Source organism: Aethalodelphis obliquidens, unplaced genomic scaffold (assembly GCF_003676395.1).
Source record: "Aethalodelphis obliquidens isolate GAN/ISIS:26980383/991018 unplaced genomic scaffold, ASM367639v1 scaffold1, whole genome shotgun sequence".
NCBI lineage: Eukaryota > Metazoa > Chordata > Mammalia > Artiodactyla > Delphinidae > Aethalodelphis > Aethalodelphis obliquidens.
In genome coordinates, this window is record NW_020837945.1 from 55,749,791 (window position 1) to 55,766,308 (window position 16,518).

Below are 16,518 nucleotides of genomic sequence, written 5' to 3' on the forward strand. Positions count from 1 at the left end.
CTGGATAAAAATAAACAAGAGTTATTACCCTAATGTCTGTATTAGCAATATTGATCCACTTATCCAGGTCAAAGTACTTAGAATAAACTCCATGGAAAAGCGATGCCTCACTTAAGGGTGCCTTTGTTAAAGGGGAGTATTAACTCTTTTGCCCACAAGGAGAAGAAGTAAGTCAAAAAGGGCTTGTAATAACATTGACATTCATCAATATTTAATTGGGTTTTTTTTCCTGTTTTAGTCTGAACTTCTTCCTCCAAAAGCACAAAGCAATGAAATCAATATATGACTTAAACAGGAAAAGCACATAGTCTAACAGTTTAGTGCCTCTAGAGACACCCTCTAGATAAGACTCCTGCAGGATAAGATTGTACATTGCGTGTAAATGAACTGGAAGGCAGAACTCTTAAACACCAGGGTAGGTCTCCCGCCAGTGGAAGCACAGAGCTGCACACCAAATGCTGACAAAAAGTTACACCCAGGACTCTCTTAACTTGATGGAAAAGAATACTAACGAAATATCCTTCCAGAGGTGGCAAGGAGCTAGAAAGAGTTAGAAGAAATGACAGCTACTAAGCTAAAAATTATCTATGTATCCAGTTTCACACATATATATTTTAGTAATTAAAAATGAATAAAGAATTTTAGAAAACTATCAAAAACTACCTGTTTTCCAAGAGGTTAGCGTTATTAGCACAAATCCAGATGTCATAAATTTCTTTTTCCTGATAATTAGTAGAGGGAGGCAAGACTCTCCATTTAAGGCAAAGATCTAAAATAATCAAAACAAAACCATGTACATACAAGAAAGACCACAATCAGAAGTGAATCTAACATAGTAAGATGTCAGGTTGCATATACCGAAAGTATGAGGTATTTCAATCCAAAGACAAGTGAATCCTTGATCATATACCATTATATTTGATGGCACAAATAGTTCAGGATTCTATGAGCTACCCTAGGACACCATCAATAAATTATTATTGTTGCTGCTGTTATTATTATCGCCATTATTGCTTAAGTTCTTTCCAGTTGGTTTCTACTAGTTTCAGCCAGAAGAATCTTAATAGGTCCCTCTTCACCTCTTCTCAAACCATATGAAGACTTCCAGTGACCTGACTCTGCCATTTTTTCTGACCTATTATCTATCTGCCAACAATACCACTGTTCATCTCCAACCACATGACTAACATAACAAGGAAAATCAAGCTCTCTCTACCATTTACACATAGTTCCTTGCTCTGCATTTTTTTTTTTTTTTTTTTTTACATCTCTTATCCTACTCTCCAGTCTACAGTCTTAACTTCTTTATCTCTTTCTCCCTTTCAGTCCCTCCTGGTTTTTAGGACTAAGGCACTCTACTCTCCCCAGGCTATTCCTCACTTTAATCCTCAGTTCCCTCCAGACCCACTGTTAATGGCTCTTGGGTAAATACTTCCCTCTGCTCATATAAGATGGAGGCTGTTTGCACAGTGGTTAAGAATCTGAATAGCCCAGAAAATTAAAGTTATGGCAAACTCACTCATTTTTGTAATTCCCACAACCAATATCTACATCTCACTGCATCTGGCAACACAACAGCAAGCTCCAGTTTTTAACAGAGTAGCCCTCACATTAAATACAACCATCATAGACTATATTGTACAGTTATGTTGTTAATTTTTCTTTGAAATGTAAAATATTTTAAGCTTTTTTTTTTTGGTCAAAAGTGGTAACATCTTAACATACAAATACAAACCTTTTTGTAGTTGTAAGATTTAGCTTATAAATCGTTCAAATTGAAGTGAAAGATTACCAGGTCATTGTTAATGACTTAGTCTATTAAGAATATGTGTATTTTTGTAAAGGAAAAGCACTTGTAGATATTTAATCAGTACTATATGTCTGTTTTGAAGAAATAAAATGCTGCTTAGAGATTCTCTTTAAATATTTTTTATTTTTGTGCTCAAATGTATTTTCTGTTGATCTAAGGAATGTTCTGTACAAAGTTGTATGGTTGTACTGTTGGGCTAGACACTTGTGTTTTTTAAAATCTGTACTTAGCCAAATGTATCTGACCATATTAAAATATAGTATCTTTGTTATTAAAAATTTGATTGCAAAAAAGAAAAAAAAAATCTGAATAGCTCCACAATGACTACCTCTATAACTCAGAAAAATTACTGCGCTATGTTTCAGCATCATCATCTGTAAAAAGAGATTAATATTACTACTTACTTAAAAGAGTTCCTGAGGATTATATGATATAAAAACAATGATAAAAGCCAACACTGCTAGGTATTATCTGTGATGGTTACTTTTATGTGTCAATTTGATGGGGCCAAGGGGTGTCTGGATATTTGGTCAAACATTATTGTGAGTGTATCTGTGAGGATGTTTTGGATGAGATTAACATTTGAGCTGGTAGAATGAGTAAAGCACACTGTCTTCCCTAATATGGGTGGGCCTCAACAAATCAGTTGAAGGCCTGAATAGAGGGGAAAAAAAAAAAAGCTGACACTCTTGCAAGTAAGAAGAAACCTCTGACTGTCTTGAACTGAGACATCAGTGTTTTCCTGCCTTCAGACTAGAACTAAAACATCGGCTCTTCCTGGGTATTGAGCCTGTCAACATTCAGACTGGAACTACATCATCCGGTCTTCTGGTTCTCAGGCCTTAAGACTCAAACTGCAATTAAACCAACGGCTCTTCTAGGTCTTCAGCTTGCTGACTACAGATCTTGGGAGTTGTCAGCCTCCTTAATCATGGGAGCCAATTTCCTATAATTAATATCTATCTAACTATCCATCCATCCGTCCATAAATCTGTCTATCCTATTGGTTCTCTTTCTCTGGAGAACCCTAATACACTATCCCAAGCACTTAGTAAACTTTACATGTGTGAATTAATTGTATTTTCACAAAACTTCATGATGTAACTACAAATACTAACCTCATTTTATAAATAAGAAAACTGAGGCTTAGAGAAGTTAAGGAATTTACCCAGTTTCACACGGCTCTCAGGTACTGGAGATTGGATTCTGACAGTACCTTGCACATATCAAAAACACTGTCATTTTTAGCCAGTAATATTATCATCCAATAGGCTGTTGCATATAGTCATCAATTTCCTCAGTTATACCTTCTAAGCATCTGTCTGTCATTTGTGTTCCTCTTACATCTCACTGCCATGCCTTTATTCAGACATTTACAGTTTCTCACCTGGATCCTGGATTATGCCAGTAGTCTCATCAGAGGTCTCACCCAACCTCTGCTCTAGCCCTCCTCCAAATCATCCTGCACTAAGCTGCCAGAGCAACCTTACTACAAGTGACATCTAACCAGTCAGGTCCTCTTTGGACCACCCCAGGCTCAAGGCTGGGGAGGTGTTCCCTTGGCCCTGTGTAAATAGCTACAGGGTGATATTTTGTTTGCTTGACCACCTTCCCCACTGAATGGCCGATTCCCTGAAGACAGTAGAGACACATAATAAGTGTTCAATGCTTCAGTGATATCACTCTCCTTCTGAAAAACTTCTGGTGCCTCTCCATTGCTTATTAAAGTAAAAACTCCTTATCCTGGCATTCAAGGCTATTTAACATGTTTACTCAACCTAACAGTTTTGTCTTTTGTTATTTATTCATCATTCATTCAGTCAGTAGTCAATTACTAAGTACCTACTCTTATTTAACAGTGTTAAGTATTAAAAATAGAAAAATGACTGTTTCTATTATCCACCACAAAAATATTAGCTGAAGTATACACCTGATATTAACACAGATTTCCAGCTACGTCTCTGCCCTTCAAAAGTCTACTTTAAACACTATGGCAAAGCTACCTCTGTCATGAAGCCTTGCTTTAATCTCCTCCTCTCCCCTTTCTTTGAACCCTCAAACAACTTTGGGCCTCTTTTACATCATTTACACTATTTTCACCTCTATTACAATTATTTTCATACTCATCTTAACCTTTCTCCTAGACCCCAATCTCCTTGGAAGCGAAAACCCTGTCTTACCCACCTTTGTCTTCCTCATGCCCTATTTTTTAACAGAACAACTTGCATATTAGGCTCTCACTAAAAGTTTGCTAATTGGAATGAAATTTAACACTCACCGCACTGAATAATGAATGGGATGGCCATGGCCTGTCTTCTTTGATATTGAATAGAATCTGAAGATTTCTCCATGTCCTTATTATTCAGGTATCCAAGTTCATTCCAAAACAATGTTAGATTTCTATTACCTAAAAAAAAAAGAAAGAAAAAAGCAGGCAAAGAATAATGAAAGAAAATAAAATCAGTAAGATAAAGATGATAAGCAAAGGGAAATTTGGATATAAACACATGTATACACAATACGATCTCGAACATGTAAAAACTAATACATATACAAAAATAAGTGATTAAAATATTTGACACTGGTTTCCTCTGGGTATGGGTGAAATTTGTCTTCTGCTTTACACTTTCTTACATTTTTCCAAACTATATGTAATAAATATGCAACATCTTTATAATAAAACTGAACACAATTGCAGTTATAAAAATAATACGCACTTTTATTGTTGCAATAAAATACATTGACACTTAAAACTTTTTTCTTAAATACTCCTAGGAGAGACTGCACTGATTAAACTTAAAAGCCACCCTTAAGACTATTGATACACATATTTATCATCTTGTCTCACAGTCAGAGTTTCTATTTTATCTCTGGTTCCCTTCTCTTCCAGTCTCTATTGTTTATGCCCTACCCTTGCCCTAGATTCTAAACTTCCTCCTTGCTTAGAACAGTACTTGTCATGGAGGCCCATTCAGGAGTCCTCCTTAAGAGGCTGTATTCTTATCTGTTGATCCAGCAATTGCACTGCTAGGAATCTTCCCTACAAACATACAACACAATGGCCGTATATATCATAGCACTGTTTGAATAGAAAACAAAAAAACAAAAAAAAAAAACCCTGGAAACAAGGTAAAAGTCCAGAATAGGGAACTGATAAATCCCATTTTCAAACAAGGGAACATTAGATAAACTTTAAAACACGGAGTTAGAGCTAAATATATTATTGCATCAAGATCTCCAAGACAGAGTTTTAATAATAATTTTTTTAAAAGATGTAAAACAGCAAACCTAGTATAATCAGCTTTTGTAATGTAAAAACAGAGCTTATACGTATAAAATTTTGAAGGGCACACTTTTCTTTTCCTAAAAGGACACAAAAGAAAGTTTTAATAGTGGATACCATTGGAGAAAGGACAGAGGTAGAGAGGAAGGCAGGGGAAGGTACTTTCACTTTTCTTTTTTTACTTTCTGAACATTTTGAGTATTTTTACATGTGCATGTATTAAAAATACTGTTTTGAAAAAAGCACCCACATTTACCGTTCTGTCCAATATGGTAACCAACTGGCCACATGTGGCTACTGAGCATTGACATGTGGCAGATACAGAACATTTCATCAATGTACAAAGTTCAAAGAGTAATATTCTAAAATATATACCTTGGAAATAAAATATACGAAATAGGGCCAGCCTTACATCAACCTTAACAACTGACTGTGTAATCCAGGCAAAATATCAATAAACGTCTTTACACCTTCCTATACCTTTTAAAATTTAGGTTCAGAATGCTATGTGCCTTTAAGACCAGCAGGGAAGGAACTCAGTGTTCAAAAGGGGTTTTGCAATTCAGCTGGGCTGACAGCTACCCTCACAAATTCCCTGGTCTCCTACCTTGTTTCTTCACAAAATCCCTACCAGCTCTTGCCTCAGATTTCCCTTTGGATTCTGCTTCTTGGGCTTTTCTCAACTCAGACTTTTGGTTTTCTGCTCTTGGCTCAGCATTTGGTATTGGCCCAGCCCAGACTCCACTTTTTCACTGCACACCAGATCCTGAAACACTCTTTAGTGTCTGGAGAGGGCTCGTGAGACCTTGTTCTCTGATTTCCACATGAACTACTCAGTTCTTATTATGTCAAGGCAGGAAGTGCTGTAGATTAAAGTCAGGTGACTTTGAGTGCTGTCTCCCACAGATTTATTGTGTAATTGCGGGAAAGCCAGTAAATTTTCTTATCCATAAAGTGAGTGTTAACAATAACTTGCCTTACATGGTTATCACTAAGAATAAATATGACGGTGCATTAAAAACAGTAGTGCTGTGCAGAAATTTAAGTTACTGCTGTTCTGTATTTGTTCTCTCTCTAAATGTTACTTCCCCAAGAAGACCTCACCTTTGCAAACAAGGAACTGTGCTTTATCACTATGCATGCCCTCAACTCAGAGCTCAGCAACCTGCACCTAATAAGCCCTCAAAAAATCTTGCTGCCATTCTTGATAAAATAGCTCATTAATGTTTTGTTTGGATAAAATGGAAGTGAAATAGCATCTCTCCCTGAAAATATTAACTAATCACAGTTAACACAACCCAGCAAACTTATAAAATGAACATCAACTGTGAATCCCAAAATAAACATTTTAAGAGCGATAAAACTACTAGCATGTTAGAAACACAGACACATGCCTCTCAAGGGTGGGGTGATACCTGCTCTGTGGTCACACCACTCTTACAATGCTTACACATTACATTTCAGTTCACTTTATGTCTATTTTCCCTCTAGAAAGTGAAATCCTTGAAGACAATGGCTATGTTTAGGATCTTGCTTTCAGTAGCTGACACTCAGAGCTTAATGTTTACTTATAAGACTAAATAATACTAAAGAATTACTGGCTATCAAAGATATAAATGAGAACACTCAGTAGCCCAACATCTAATGACCAGGACTGATAGAAGATATTATACTATTCAAAGTAGATATCAGGACAAAGGAAATAACCAGAGATATTCAATCTGGGAATCAGAAATTGCTTTTCCTAACTGCCAATGGAACTTTTTTTTTCCTTCAGATAGCAGCTACTCCAATATGCATAATTTATAATATGTTATTAAAACAAATTTCCATGGAGTGGACCCTGAAGACTAGGTAGATGCTTCAGCAAGTGGATAAGTAAGTTGGCCAGACCAGAGAAACGGCAGTAGGAGGAAACATACCACACCAGTGTCTGTTTTCTTTCATGTGTTACTCAGTCTCTAGAGATTTATACAACTAACCTGAGAAAAAAATTCCTCCCATACAAGGGAACCCCCAAAAGTCTATCAGTGGATTTTTCAGCAGAAACCTTATAGATCAGGCAAGAGTGGGATAATATAATCAAAGTGCTGAAAGAAAAAAATAACCTGCCAACCATGAATACATTACCTGTATTGAAGCTATCCTTCAGAAATGAGGGAGAAATAAAGAATTTCCCAAACAAACAAAAGCTGAGGGAGTTCATTACTAGACCTGCCTTACAAGAAATGCTAAAGGAAGTTCTTCAAGCTGAAATGAAAGGAAACTAATTAGTAACTTAAAAATGTGAAAATATAAAACTCACTGGTAAGGGTAAGTATATAGTCAAATTCAGAATACTCTAATTCTATAATGATGGTATATAAATCACTTAACTCTAGTATAAAGGTTAAAAGACAAAGTATTAAAACCATAGCTACAATATTTATTAATGAATACACAATATTAAAATATGTAAATTGTGAAATAAAGAACATAAAATGCTTGTGGGGGGAGGGAGTAAAACAGTTGAGTTTTATATGTGATAGAAGTTAAGTTGTTGTAAACTTAAAATTGACTGTTATAACTATAACATTTTTATGTATGCCTCATAACCACAAAGCAAAAACCTATAGCAGATGTACAAAAGATAAAGAGAAAGGATTCAAAGTATAATACTACAGAAAATTATCATATCACAAAGGAAGAGACCAAGAGAGGAAGAAAGAAACAAAGGAACTACAGAATAGCCAGAAAACAATTAATAAGATGGCAATAGTAAATCCTTATCTATCAATAATTACTTCAAATATAAGTGGATTAAATTCTCCAATCAAAAGATGTAAAGTGACTGAATAGATAAAAACCAAGACCCAACTATATGATGTCTATAAAAGACTCACATCAGTTTTAAGGCCACACATAGGCTCAAATTGAAGTGATGGAAAAAAGATACCATGCAAATGGAAACCAAAAGAGAGCATGGGTAGCTATACTTATATCAGACAAAACATACTTTAAGTCAAAAACTATAGGAAGAGAAAAAGAAGGTTATTATTTAACGATAAAGAAGCTGATTCATCAAGAGGCTATTAACAATTGTAAATACATACACCCAACATCAGAGCACCTAAATATATTAAGCAAATATTAACAGATCTAAAGGGAGAAATAGACCACAATGCAATAATAGTAGGAGTCTGCATTACCCTTCTTTTAACAATGGATAGGTCATCCAGAGATAAAATTATAAGAAAAAATGGACTTGAACTATACATTAGATAAAATGGACCTAACAGACATACACACAATATTTCATCCAATAGCAACAAAATAAACATTCTTCTCAAATACATACGGAATATTCTCCAGGATAGATCATATGTTAGGTCACAAAATAAATCTTAACAAATTTACAAAGATTGAATCATATCAAGTATCTTTTCTGACCATAATGAACCTAGAAATCAACAAGAGGAAGAAAGCTGGAAAATTCACAAATAGGTGGAAATTAAATAATGGACTACTGAACAACCAAGGAGTCAAAGAGGAAATCAAAAGGGCAAAGGAAACAACCCATTTACCATCACATCAAAAAGAATAAAATATCTAGGAATAAATCTACCTAAGGAGGCAAAAGACTTATACTCTGAAAACTATAAGACACTGATGAAAGAAACTGAAGATGACACCAACAAATGGAAAGATATACCATGTTCTTGGATTGGAAGAATCAATATTGTTAAAATGACCATACTACCCAAGGCAACCTAAAGATTCCATACAGTCCCTATCAAATTACCAATGGGGTTTTTCATAGAACTAAACAAATAATTTAAAATTTTGTATAGAAATACAAAAGACCCTGAAGAGCCAAAGTAATCTTGAGAAAGAAGAACAGAGCTGGAGGAATCAGGTTGCCTGATTTCAGACTATACTACAAAGCTACAGTCATCAAAACAGTATGGCAGTGGCACAAAAACAGAAATAGAGATCAATGCAATAGAACAGAAAGCCCAGAAATAAACCCATGCATAGCGATAAACACCTACATTAAGAAACAAGAAAGATCTCAAATAACCTAATTTTATACCTCAAGGAGGTAGAAAAAGAACTAAGCCCAAGTTAGCAGAAGGAAAAAAAGAGCAAAGATCAGAACAGAAATAAATGAAATAGAGAACAGAAAACAATAGAAAAGATCAATGAAACTAAGAGCTGCTTTTTGAAAAGATAAACAAAAATGTTAAACTTTTAATAAGACTAGCTAAGAAAAACAGTGAAGACTCAAATAAATAAAGTCAGAAATGAAAGAGGGGACATTACAGCTGATACAACAGAACTATCAATACAAAGGATCTTAAGAGACTGCTATGAACAATTATATGCCAACAAATTATATAACCAAGAAGAAATGGGTAAATTCCTAGAAACATACAGACTACCAAGACTGAATCATGAAGAAATAGAAAATATGAACAGACCAAGAGTGAGTAAAAAGATTGAATCAGTAATCAAAAATCTCCCAGCATTTTTTGATTGGGTTTTTTTTTTTTTTTGATATTGAACTGGATGAGCTGTTTGTATATTTTGGAGATTAATCCCTTGTTGGTTGCTTCATTTGCAAATATTTTCTCCCATTCTGAGGGTTGTCTTTTTGTTTTCTTTATGGTTTCCTTTTCTGTGCAAAAGCTTTTAAGTTTAATTAGATCTCATTTGTTTATTTTTGTTTTTATTTCCATTACTCTAGTTGGTGAATGAAAAAAGATCTTGCTGCTATTTCAAAGAGTGTTATGCCAAAGTTTTCCTCTAAGAGTTTTATAGGGCCTGGCCTTACATTTAGGTCTTTAATCCATTTTGAGTTTATTTTTGTGTATGGTGTTAAGGAGTGTTCTAATTTCATTCTTTTACATGTAGCTGTCCAGTTTTCCCAGCATCACTTATTGAAGAGACTGTCTTTTTCTCCATTATATATTCTTGCCACCTTTGTCATAGATTAGGTGACCATAGGTGTGTGGGTTTATGTTTGGGCTTTCTATCCTGTTCCATTGATCTATATTTCTGTTTCTGTGCCAGTACCATACTGTTTTGATGACTGTAGCTTTGTAGTACAGTCTGAAGTCAGGAAGTCTGATTCCTCAGCTCCATTTTTCTTTCTCAAGATTGCTTTGGTTATTTGGGGTCTTTTGTGTTTCCGTACAAAAAATGGGCATAAGATCTAAATAGACATTTCTCCAAAGAAGACATACAGATGGCCAAATAGCACATGAAAAGATGCTCAACATCACTAATTATTAGAGAAATGCAAACCAAAACTACAATGAGGTATCACCTCACACCGGTCAGAATGGCCATCACCAAAAAATCTACGAACAGTAAATGCTGGAGAGGGTGTGGAGAAAAGGGAACCCTCCTACACTGTTGATGGGAATGTAAATTGGTGTAGCCACTATGGACAACACTATGGAGGTTCCTTAAAAAACTAAAAATAGAACCACCATATGACCTAGCAATTCCACTCCTGGGCATATACCCAAAGAAACCCATAATTTGAAAAGATACATGCACCCCAATGTTCATTGCAGCACTATTTACAATAGCCAGGACATCTAAGCAACCTAAATGTCCATCAACAGAGGAATGGATAAAGAAGATGTGGTACATACATACAACGGAATATTACTTGCCATAAAAAAGAATGAAATAGTGCCATTTACAGTAACATGGATGGACCTAGAGATTGTCATACTGAGTGAAGTAAGTCAGACACAGAAAGACAAACATCATATGATATCACTTATATGTGGAATCTAATAAAAAGGGTACAAATGAACTTATTTACAAAACAGAAGTAGAATCACAGATGTAGAAAACCAACTTATAGTTACCAGGGGATAAAGGGCAGGAGGGATAAATTGGGAGACTGGGATTGACATATACACACTACCATATATAAAATAGGTAACTAATAAGAACCTGCTGTATAGCACAGGGAACTCTACTCGATACTCTGTAATGGCCTATATGGGAAAAGAATCAAAAAAAAAAAAGTGGATATATGTATATGTATAACTGATTCACTTTGCTGTACACCTGAAACTAACACAACATTGTAAATCAACTATATGTCAATAAAACATTTTTTAAAAAATCTCCCAACAAATAAGAAGCCCAGGACCAGATGGCTTCAGTGGTGAATTTTATCAAACATTAAAGAAATGAATACATATCCTTCTCTATCTCTTCCAAAGAACTGAAGAGGAGGACACCCTTCCAAACTCATTTTATGAGGTCTGTATCACCCTGATTCCAAAACCTGGTAAGGACATTATAAGGAAAGAAAAGTATAGGCTAATATCACTGGTGAACATAGATGCAAAAATCCTCAACGAAACAAAGCAAACCAAATTCAACAGAACAATAAAAGGATCATGCGGTATTTATCCCTGGATGCAAAAACAGTTCAACATACATAAATCAATAAATATGACACACTACATTAATGGAATGAAGACTAAAAATCATATGATCATCTCAATAGGTACAGAAAGAGCATTTGACAAAATTCAACACCACTTTATGATAAAAACTCTCAACAAATGAATTATAGAAACTATGTACCTCAACATAATGAAGGCCATAGACAACAAGCCCACAGCCAACATCATACTCAACAGTGAAAAGTTAAAGTTTTTCTTCAAGATCAGGAATAAGACAAGGATATCCAATTTTGCCACTTCTATTCAACATAGTACTGGAAGTCCTAACCAGAGCAATTAGTCATGAAAAAAGAAATAAAAGGCAACCAAATCAGAAAGGAAGAAATTAAAATTTTCTCTGTTTGCAGATGACATAATAGTATATATGCAAAACCTAAAGACTCCACCAAAAAAACTAAACAAGGAATTCAGTAAAGTTGCAAGATACAAAATCAACATACAAAAATCAGTTGCATCTCTGTCACTAACAATGAACTATCTGACAGAGAAATTAAGAAAGCAATTTCATTTACAATAGTATCAAAAACAATAAAATACTTAGGGTTAAATTTAACCACGGAGATGAAAGACCTATACACTGAAATCTATTGACTGACGAAAAACACTGAAGACATAAATAAATGGAAACATATCCTGTGTTCTTTGATTGAGAGAATATTTGATTGAAAGAATATGTCCATACTACTCAAAGCAATCTATAGATTCAATGCAACCCCTATGAAAATTACTATGGCATTCTTCATAGAAGTACAAAAAACAATACTGAAACTTGTGTGGAACCACAAAAGACCTTGAATAGTCAAAGCTATCTTGAGAAAGAAGAACAAAGTTGGAGACACCACACTTCCTAATTTCAAGTTATAACAAAGCTATAGTAATCAAAACAGTATGGGACTGGCATAAAAACAGACACATTGACCAGTGGAATAGAATAGAAAGCCTAGAAATAAACCTACACATATATAGCCAACTAATCTTTGACAAGGGTGCCAAGAACATACATAAAGAACATTCTTTTCAATAAATGGTGGGAAAACTGGATATACTCACAAAAGAATGAAACTATTTTATACCACTCATAAATATTAACCCAAAATGAATTAAAGACTTAATTGTAAGACCTGAAACCATAAAGTTCCTAGAAGAAAACACGCAAAAAGCTCTCCTTGACATTGGTCTGGGTGATGATTTTTTTTTGATATGACACTAAAAGCACAAGCAAAAAAAAAAAAAAAAAGTGGGACTATATCAAATTGCAGTCTCTATATAGCAAATGAAACAATCAAAAAAATGAAAAGGTAACATACAGAAGGGGAGAAAATATCTGCAAGAAATTTATATGATAAGGGGTTAATACCTAAAATGTACAAAGAACTCACACAATTCAATAACAACAAAAAAACTCTTACTGAAAAATGGGCAAAAGACCTGAATAGACAGTTTTCCAAAAAAGACATACAAATGGCCAACAGGTACATGAAAAGGTACTCAACATCACGAATAATCAGGGAAGTGCAAATCAAAACCACAATAAGATATCACTTCATACCTGTTAGGATGGCTATTATCAAAAAGAGAAGATAAAACAAATGTTGGGGATGTGGAGAAAAGGGAAGCCTTGTGCACTGTTGGTGGGAATGTAAATTGGTATGAGCATTATGGAAAACAGTATGGAGTTTCCTCAAAAATTAAAAATATAACTATTATATGATCCAGAAACCCACTGCTGGGTATATATCTGAAGAAAATGGAATCGGTGTCTTGAGAAGATATTTGCACTCCCATGTTCATTGCAACATTAGTCACTACAGGCAAGATATGGAAATATGGAAACCACCTAAGTGTCCAACGATGGTTGAATGGTTGAAGAAAATGGTGTGTGTGTCTGTGCACATGCGCGCTAGAGAGAGAATATTATTTAGCCAAAAATGTTGAAGATCCTGCCATTTGCTATAAGAATGAATGTGGACGTCATTACTACTAAATGAAATAAGCCAGACAACAATATATGATATGACTTATATGTGGAATCTAAAAATAATAATAATAAAGTTGAACTCATAAAAACAAAAAGTAGAATGGTGGTTGCTGGCAACTGTGGGCCAGAGGTAATGGGGAGAGGTTGGTCAAAGGGTACAAGCTTTCAGTTATAAACTCAGTAAGTTCTGAGGATCTAATGTACAGCATGGTGACTATAGTTAATAATACCATATTGCATACGTGAAATTTGCTAAGAGAGTAGATCTGAAGCATTCTTACCCCCACACATGCAACAAGGTAACTGTGTGACGTGACAGATGTTTTAATTAACTTGACGGTGGTAAATATTTCACAAATAGTTCATGAATCGTCATGTTGTTCACTTTATAAACATACATGATTTTTTTTGTCAATTATAGCCCAATAAACCTGGAAAATAATTCTTGTCTATCCTAGTCTAGCAAGAAATAGTAAAATTAATAATAAAATTTATTAAACTAGGTTGGCCTTAACATATGAAGTGGTATACAATTATGGATATTTTTAATATATGGTTTTAATAAACTATTTTTTGTTAATGTGTATTAATGAAGGTTTTTAAATTGCCCTTTCATCAAGAAGTCAATTAAGAGCAAAAAAGTGAAATTTCAAAATATGAAAAAGTACTTGACTTTTAAAAATACACCTTATATATTTCCACCCAATGGAGAATGTTATGTAGGTAACCCAAAATTTATTAATTTCATAATTATATTATTTTAACAACCTCAAGGTATTCTGATTTTAAAATTTAGTTTACATTTATAAACAGGAAATAGTTATAATATTCAAAATTACAGAATACATACCTTGAGACTTTTGTTTGAATAATCAACAAGCTTGTTAAATTAATGGAATAATCAGGGATCAATGCACACAATTAAAGTCCTGATTTCTAGAATAAGTATCTGAGAAAAGCTGTGAAAATTTAATTTATTGCTATGTATGGAGTACTGTATTCAGAAGATTCCTAACATTAAATTAATTTGATTAATTTTTCAGAAGCCTCTTAAAACCAGGGAAAAATAGTGGGAACTAGTGCAATAACTTACTAAAAAAACTGTCAAAAACCAGTAACTAAAAGAGCAGTTCACATAGATTTTGCCTCTTAAAAAGAGGAGAAACGTAACAGCCTCCTAGATGTCAGTTTCGTATCTATTCATAGAATGTATAATGACATTCAGGGAATCAGTTAGCCAAGTGGAGAAGTAATAAAATTCAGTAATAAACTACCAAAGCAAAGCTTTGATGTTTTCAATCAAAATAAGGAAACCTAAAACAGTTTATGAAATCAAAGCACCAGGAAAATCTTAAGATGGAGAAGGTATTTAAATGAGGTCCCTGCCTTCAGGTAGCTCTGCGTCTAAATAGATGATTATATTCTATTTTCAAAGATCTCAAATAGAAATTACACATCCATTCTCAGAGGACTGTTGATCATACCTCCTCCTCTGTTGAATATTGTCCTATTTGTCATTACCTTAGCTAAGCTAAACATGAGACTCTTGCTAAGCTGATTCATGGTGTGATCATTTATGGCATCTCCGGGTTAGGGATAGCAAACTGGTTTCAACTGATACGCCAACTCCCATCAGCTGGTAGTGAAGCCTGTACACTCTTGAGGCCAGCGGCCACTTATCAAGAAGAACTGCCATGATGGCTAGAGAATGTGTGGTGCATTTGAGATGAGAGAAGGCCTATATGATCACTTCCCAAAGAACTCTATTTAAATTGAGGCGAGATGGTGGCTTCCCTGGTGGCGCAGTGGTTGAGAGTCCGCCTGCCGATGCAGGGGACACAGGTTCGTGCCCCGGTCCAGGAGGATCCCACATGCTGCCGAGCGGCTGGGCCCGTGAGCCATGGCCACTGAGCCTGCGCGTCCGGAGCCTGTGCTCCGCAACGGGAGAGGCCACAACAGTGAGAGGCCCGCGTACCGCAAAAAAAATAAAAATAAAAAACCAAAAAAATTGAGCCGAGATGAAACAAGGCAAGATGTCTTCAGTGGTGCTGAAGGTGCTTCCAGTGCCATTCTTTCTCTTGGCTCGTGGATGTGGCGGAGTGGGGTTGGGTCAGTCTCGTGGTACAGTACAGTCAATGGCAGAAGTAGGTGGCAGCTGCAGTCAGAATACCTTACCTTCTCCACTCTACCGTGAACACAGCAGACTCCACAGACTCCAGGAATCTGCGGAGTTGGTCCAACTTCATAGTAAGGTCATTACTTCACCTGACAATGCCGCATCATTTTCGCTTGTTCCATATCAGCTGCTTCCCACGAGGATCTCCTTAAGCTGCAAAAATGATTTCAGAACCACCCCCTGCTCCCGACTTGAGAAAATACATGATGACAAAAATAAATAAATAAATCATGAATTTAATCATACTTTTGTGTGATTTTACATCTTACTACCCACAACTACATCTATACGTATTTGAAAAACTGTAGCATGTACATGTACAAGACATAATGCCATCTTAGACAATCCTGGTAGCCAGGGATTCAAGGACTCCAAGCCACCCTCTAAGGTCCCCTAGGGCTTCCTGCCTACCAGTTCAGAACCACATCGTTCTGCACACTGGAGATTAGAAGGAAGATGGATGGAGGTCTCAGGGTGACAAACTTTCAAAACCAAACCTCAGGAGAGTTAGGTTTCTACTGGTTCTTTCCTTATAAAGGAACAATTTTACTTTCCCTTTTTAGGTTATACTTTTATTTCGTCATGTTCATAGCTTTCTTTAGATATACTCATTTTTTCTTATTCTTTCTAAAATGTGGAAATCAAAATTAGACATAATAACAGAAATATATTCATAAAACATTCTGTGTTATCATGGGCAATAGCCTAGTTAGCTACCTAAGTCTCCTCAATACCTGGATTAGCATAATTTTTCTTTCTACCAGGACTCTCTTTACCTTACTCAGACATACACAA

At 35.3% G+C, this 16,518-nt stretch overlaps 1 protein-coding gene across 3 annotated transcripts in view; it reads right to left on the reverse strand.

The window, feature by feature from the left end:
• The window catches only part of MORC1 (MORC family CW-type zinc finger 1), a 350,777-nt gene that overhangs the window by 78,981 nt on the left and 255,278 nt on the right, over nucleotides 1-16,518 (reverse strand). For all 3 annotated transcript variants that reach the window (XM_027104268.1, XM_027104263.1, XM_027104274.1), the window contains 2 exons: nucleotides 4,089-4,217; nucleotides 664-769 (listed from right to left, as the gene is read on the reverse strand). In XM_027104268.1, coding sequence (XP_026960069.1) covers nucleotides 664-769; nucleotides 4,089-4,217 — 235 coding nt within the window. The remainder of the gene's footprint in view (nucleotides 1-663; nucleotides 770-4,088; nucleotides 4,218-16,518) is intronic.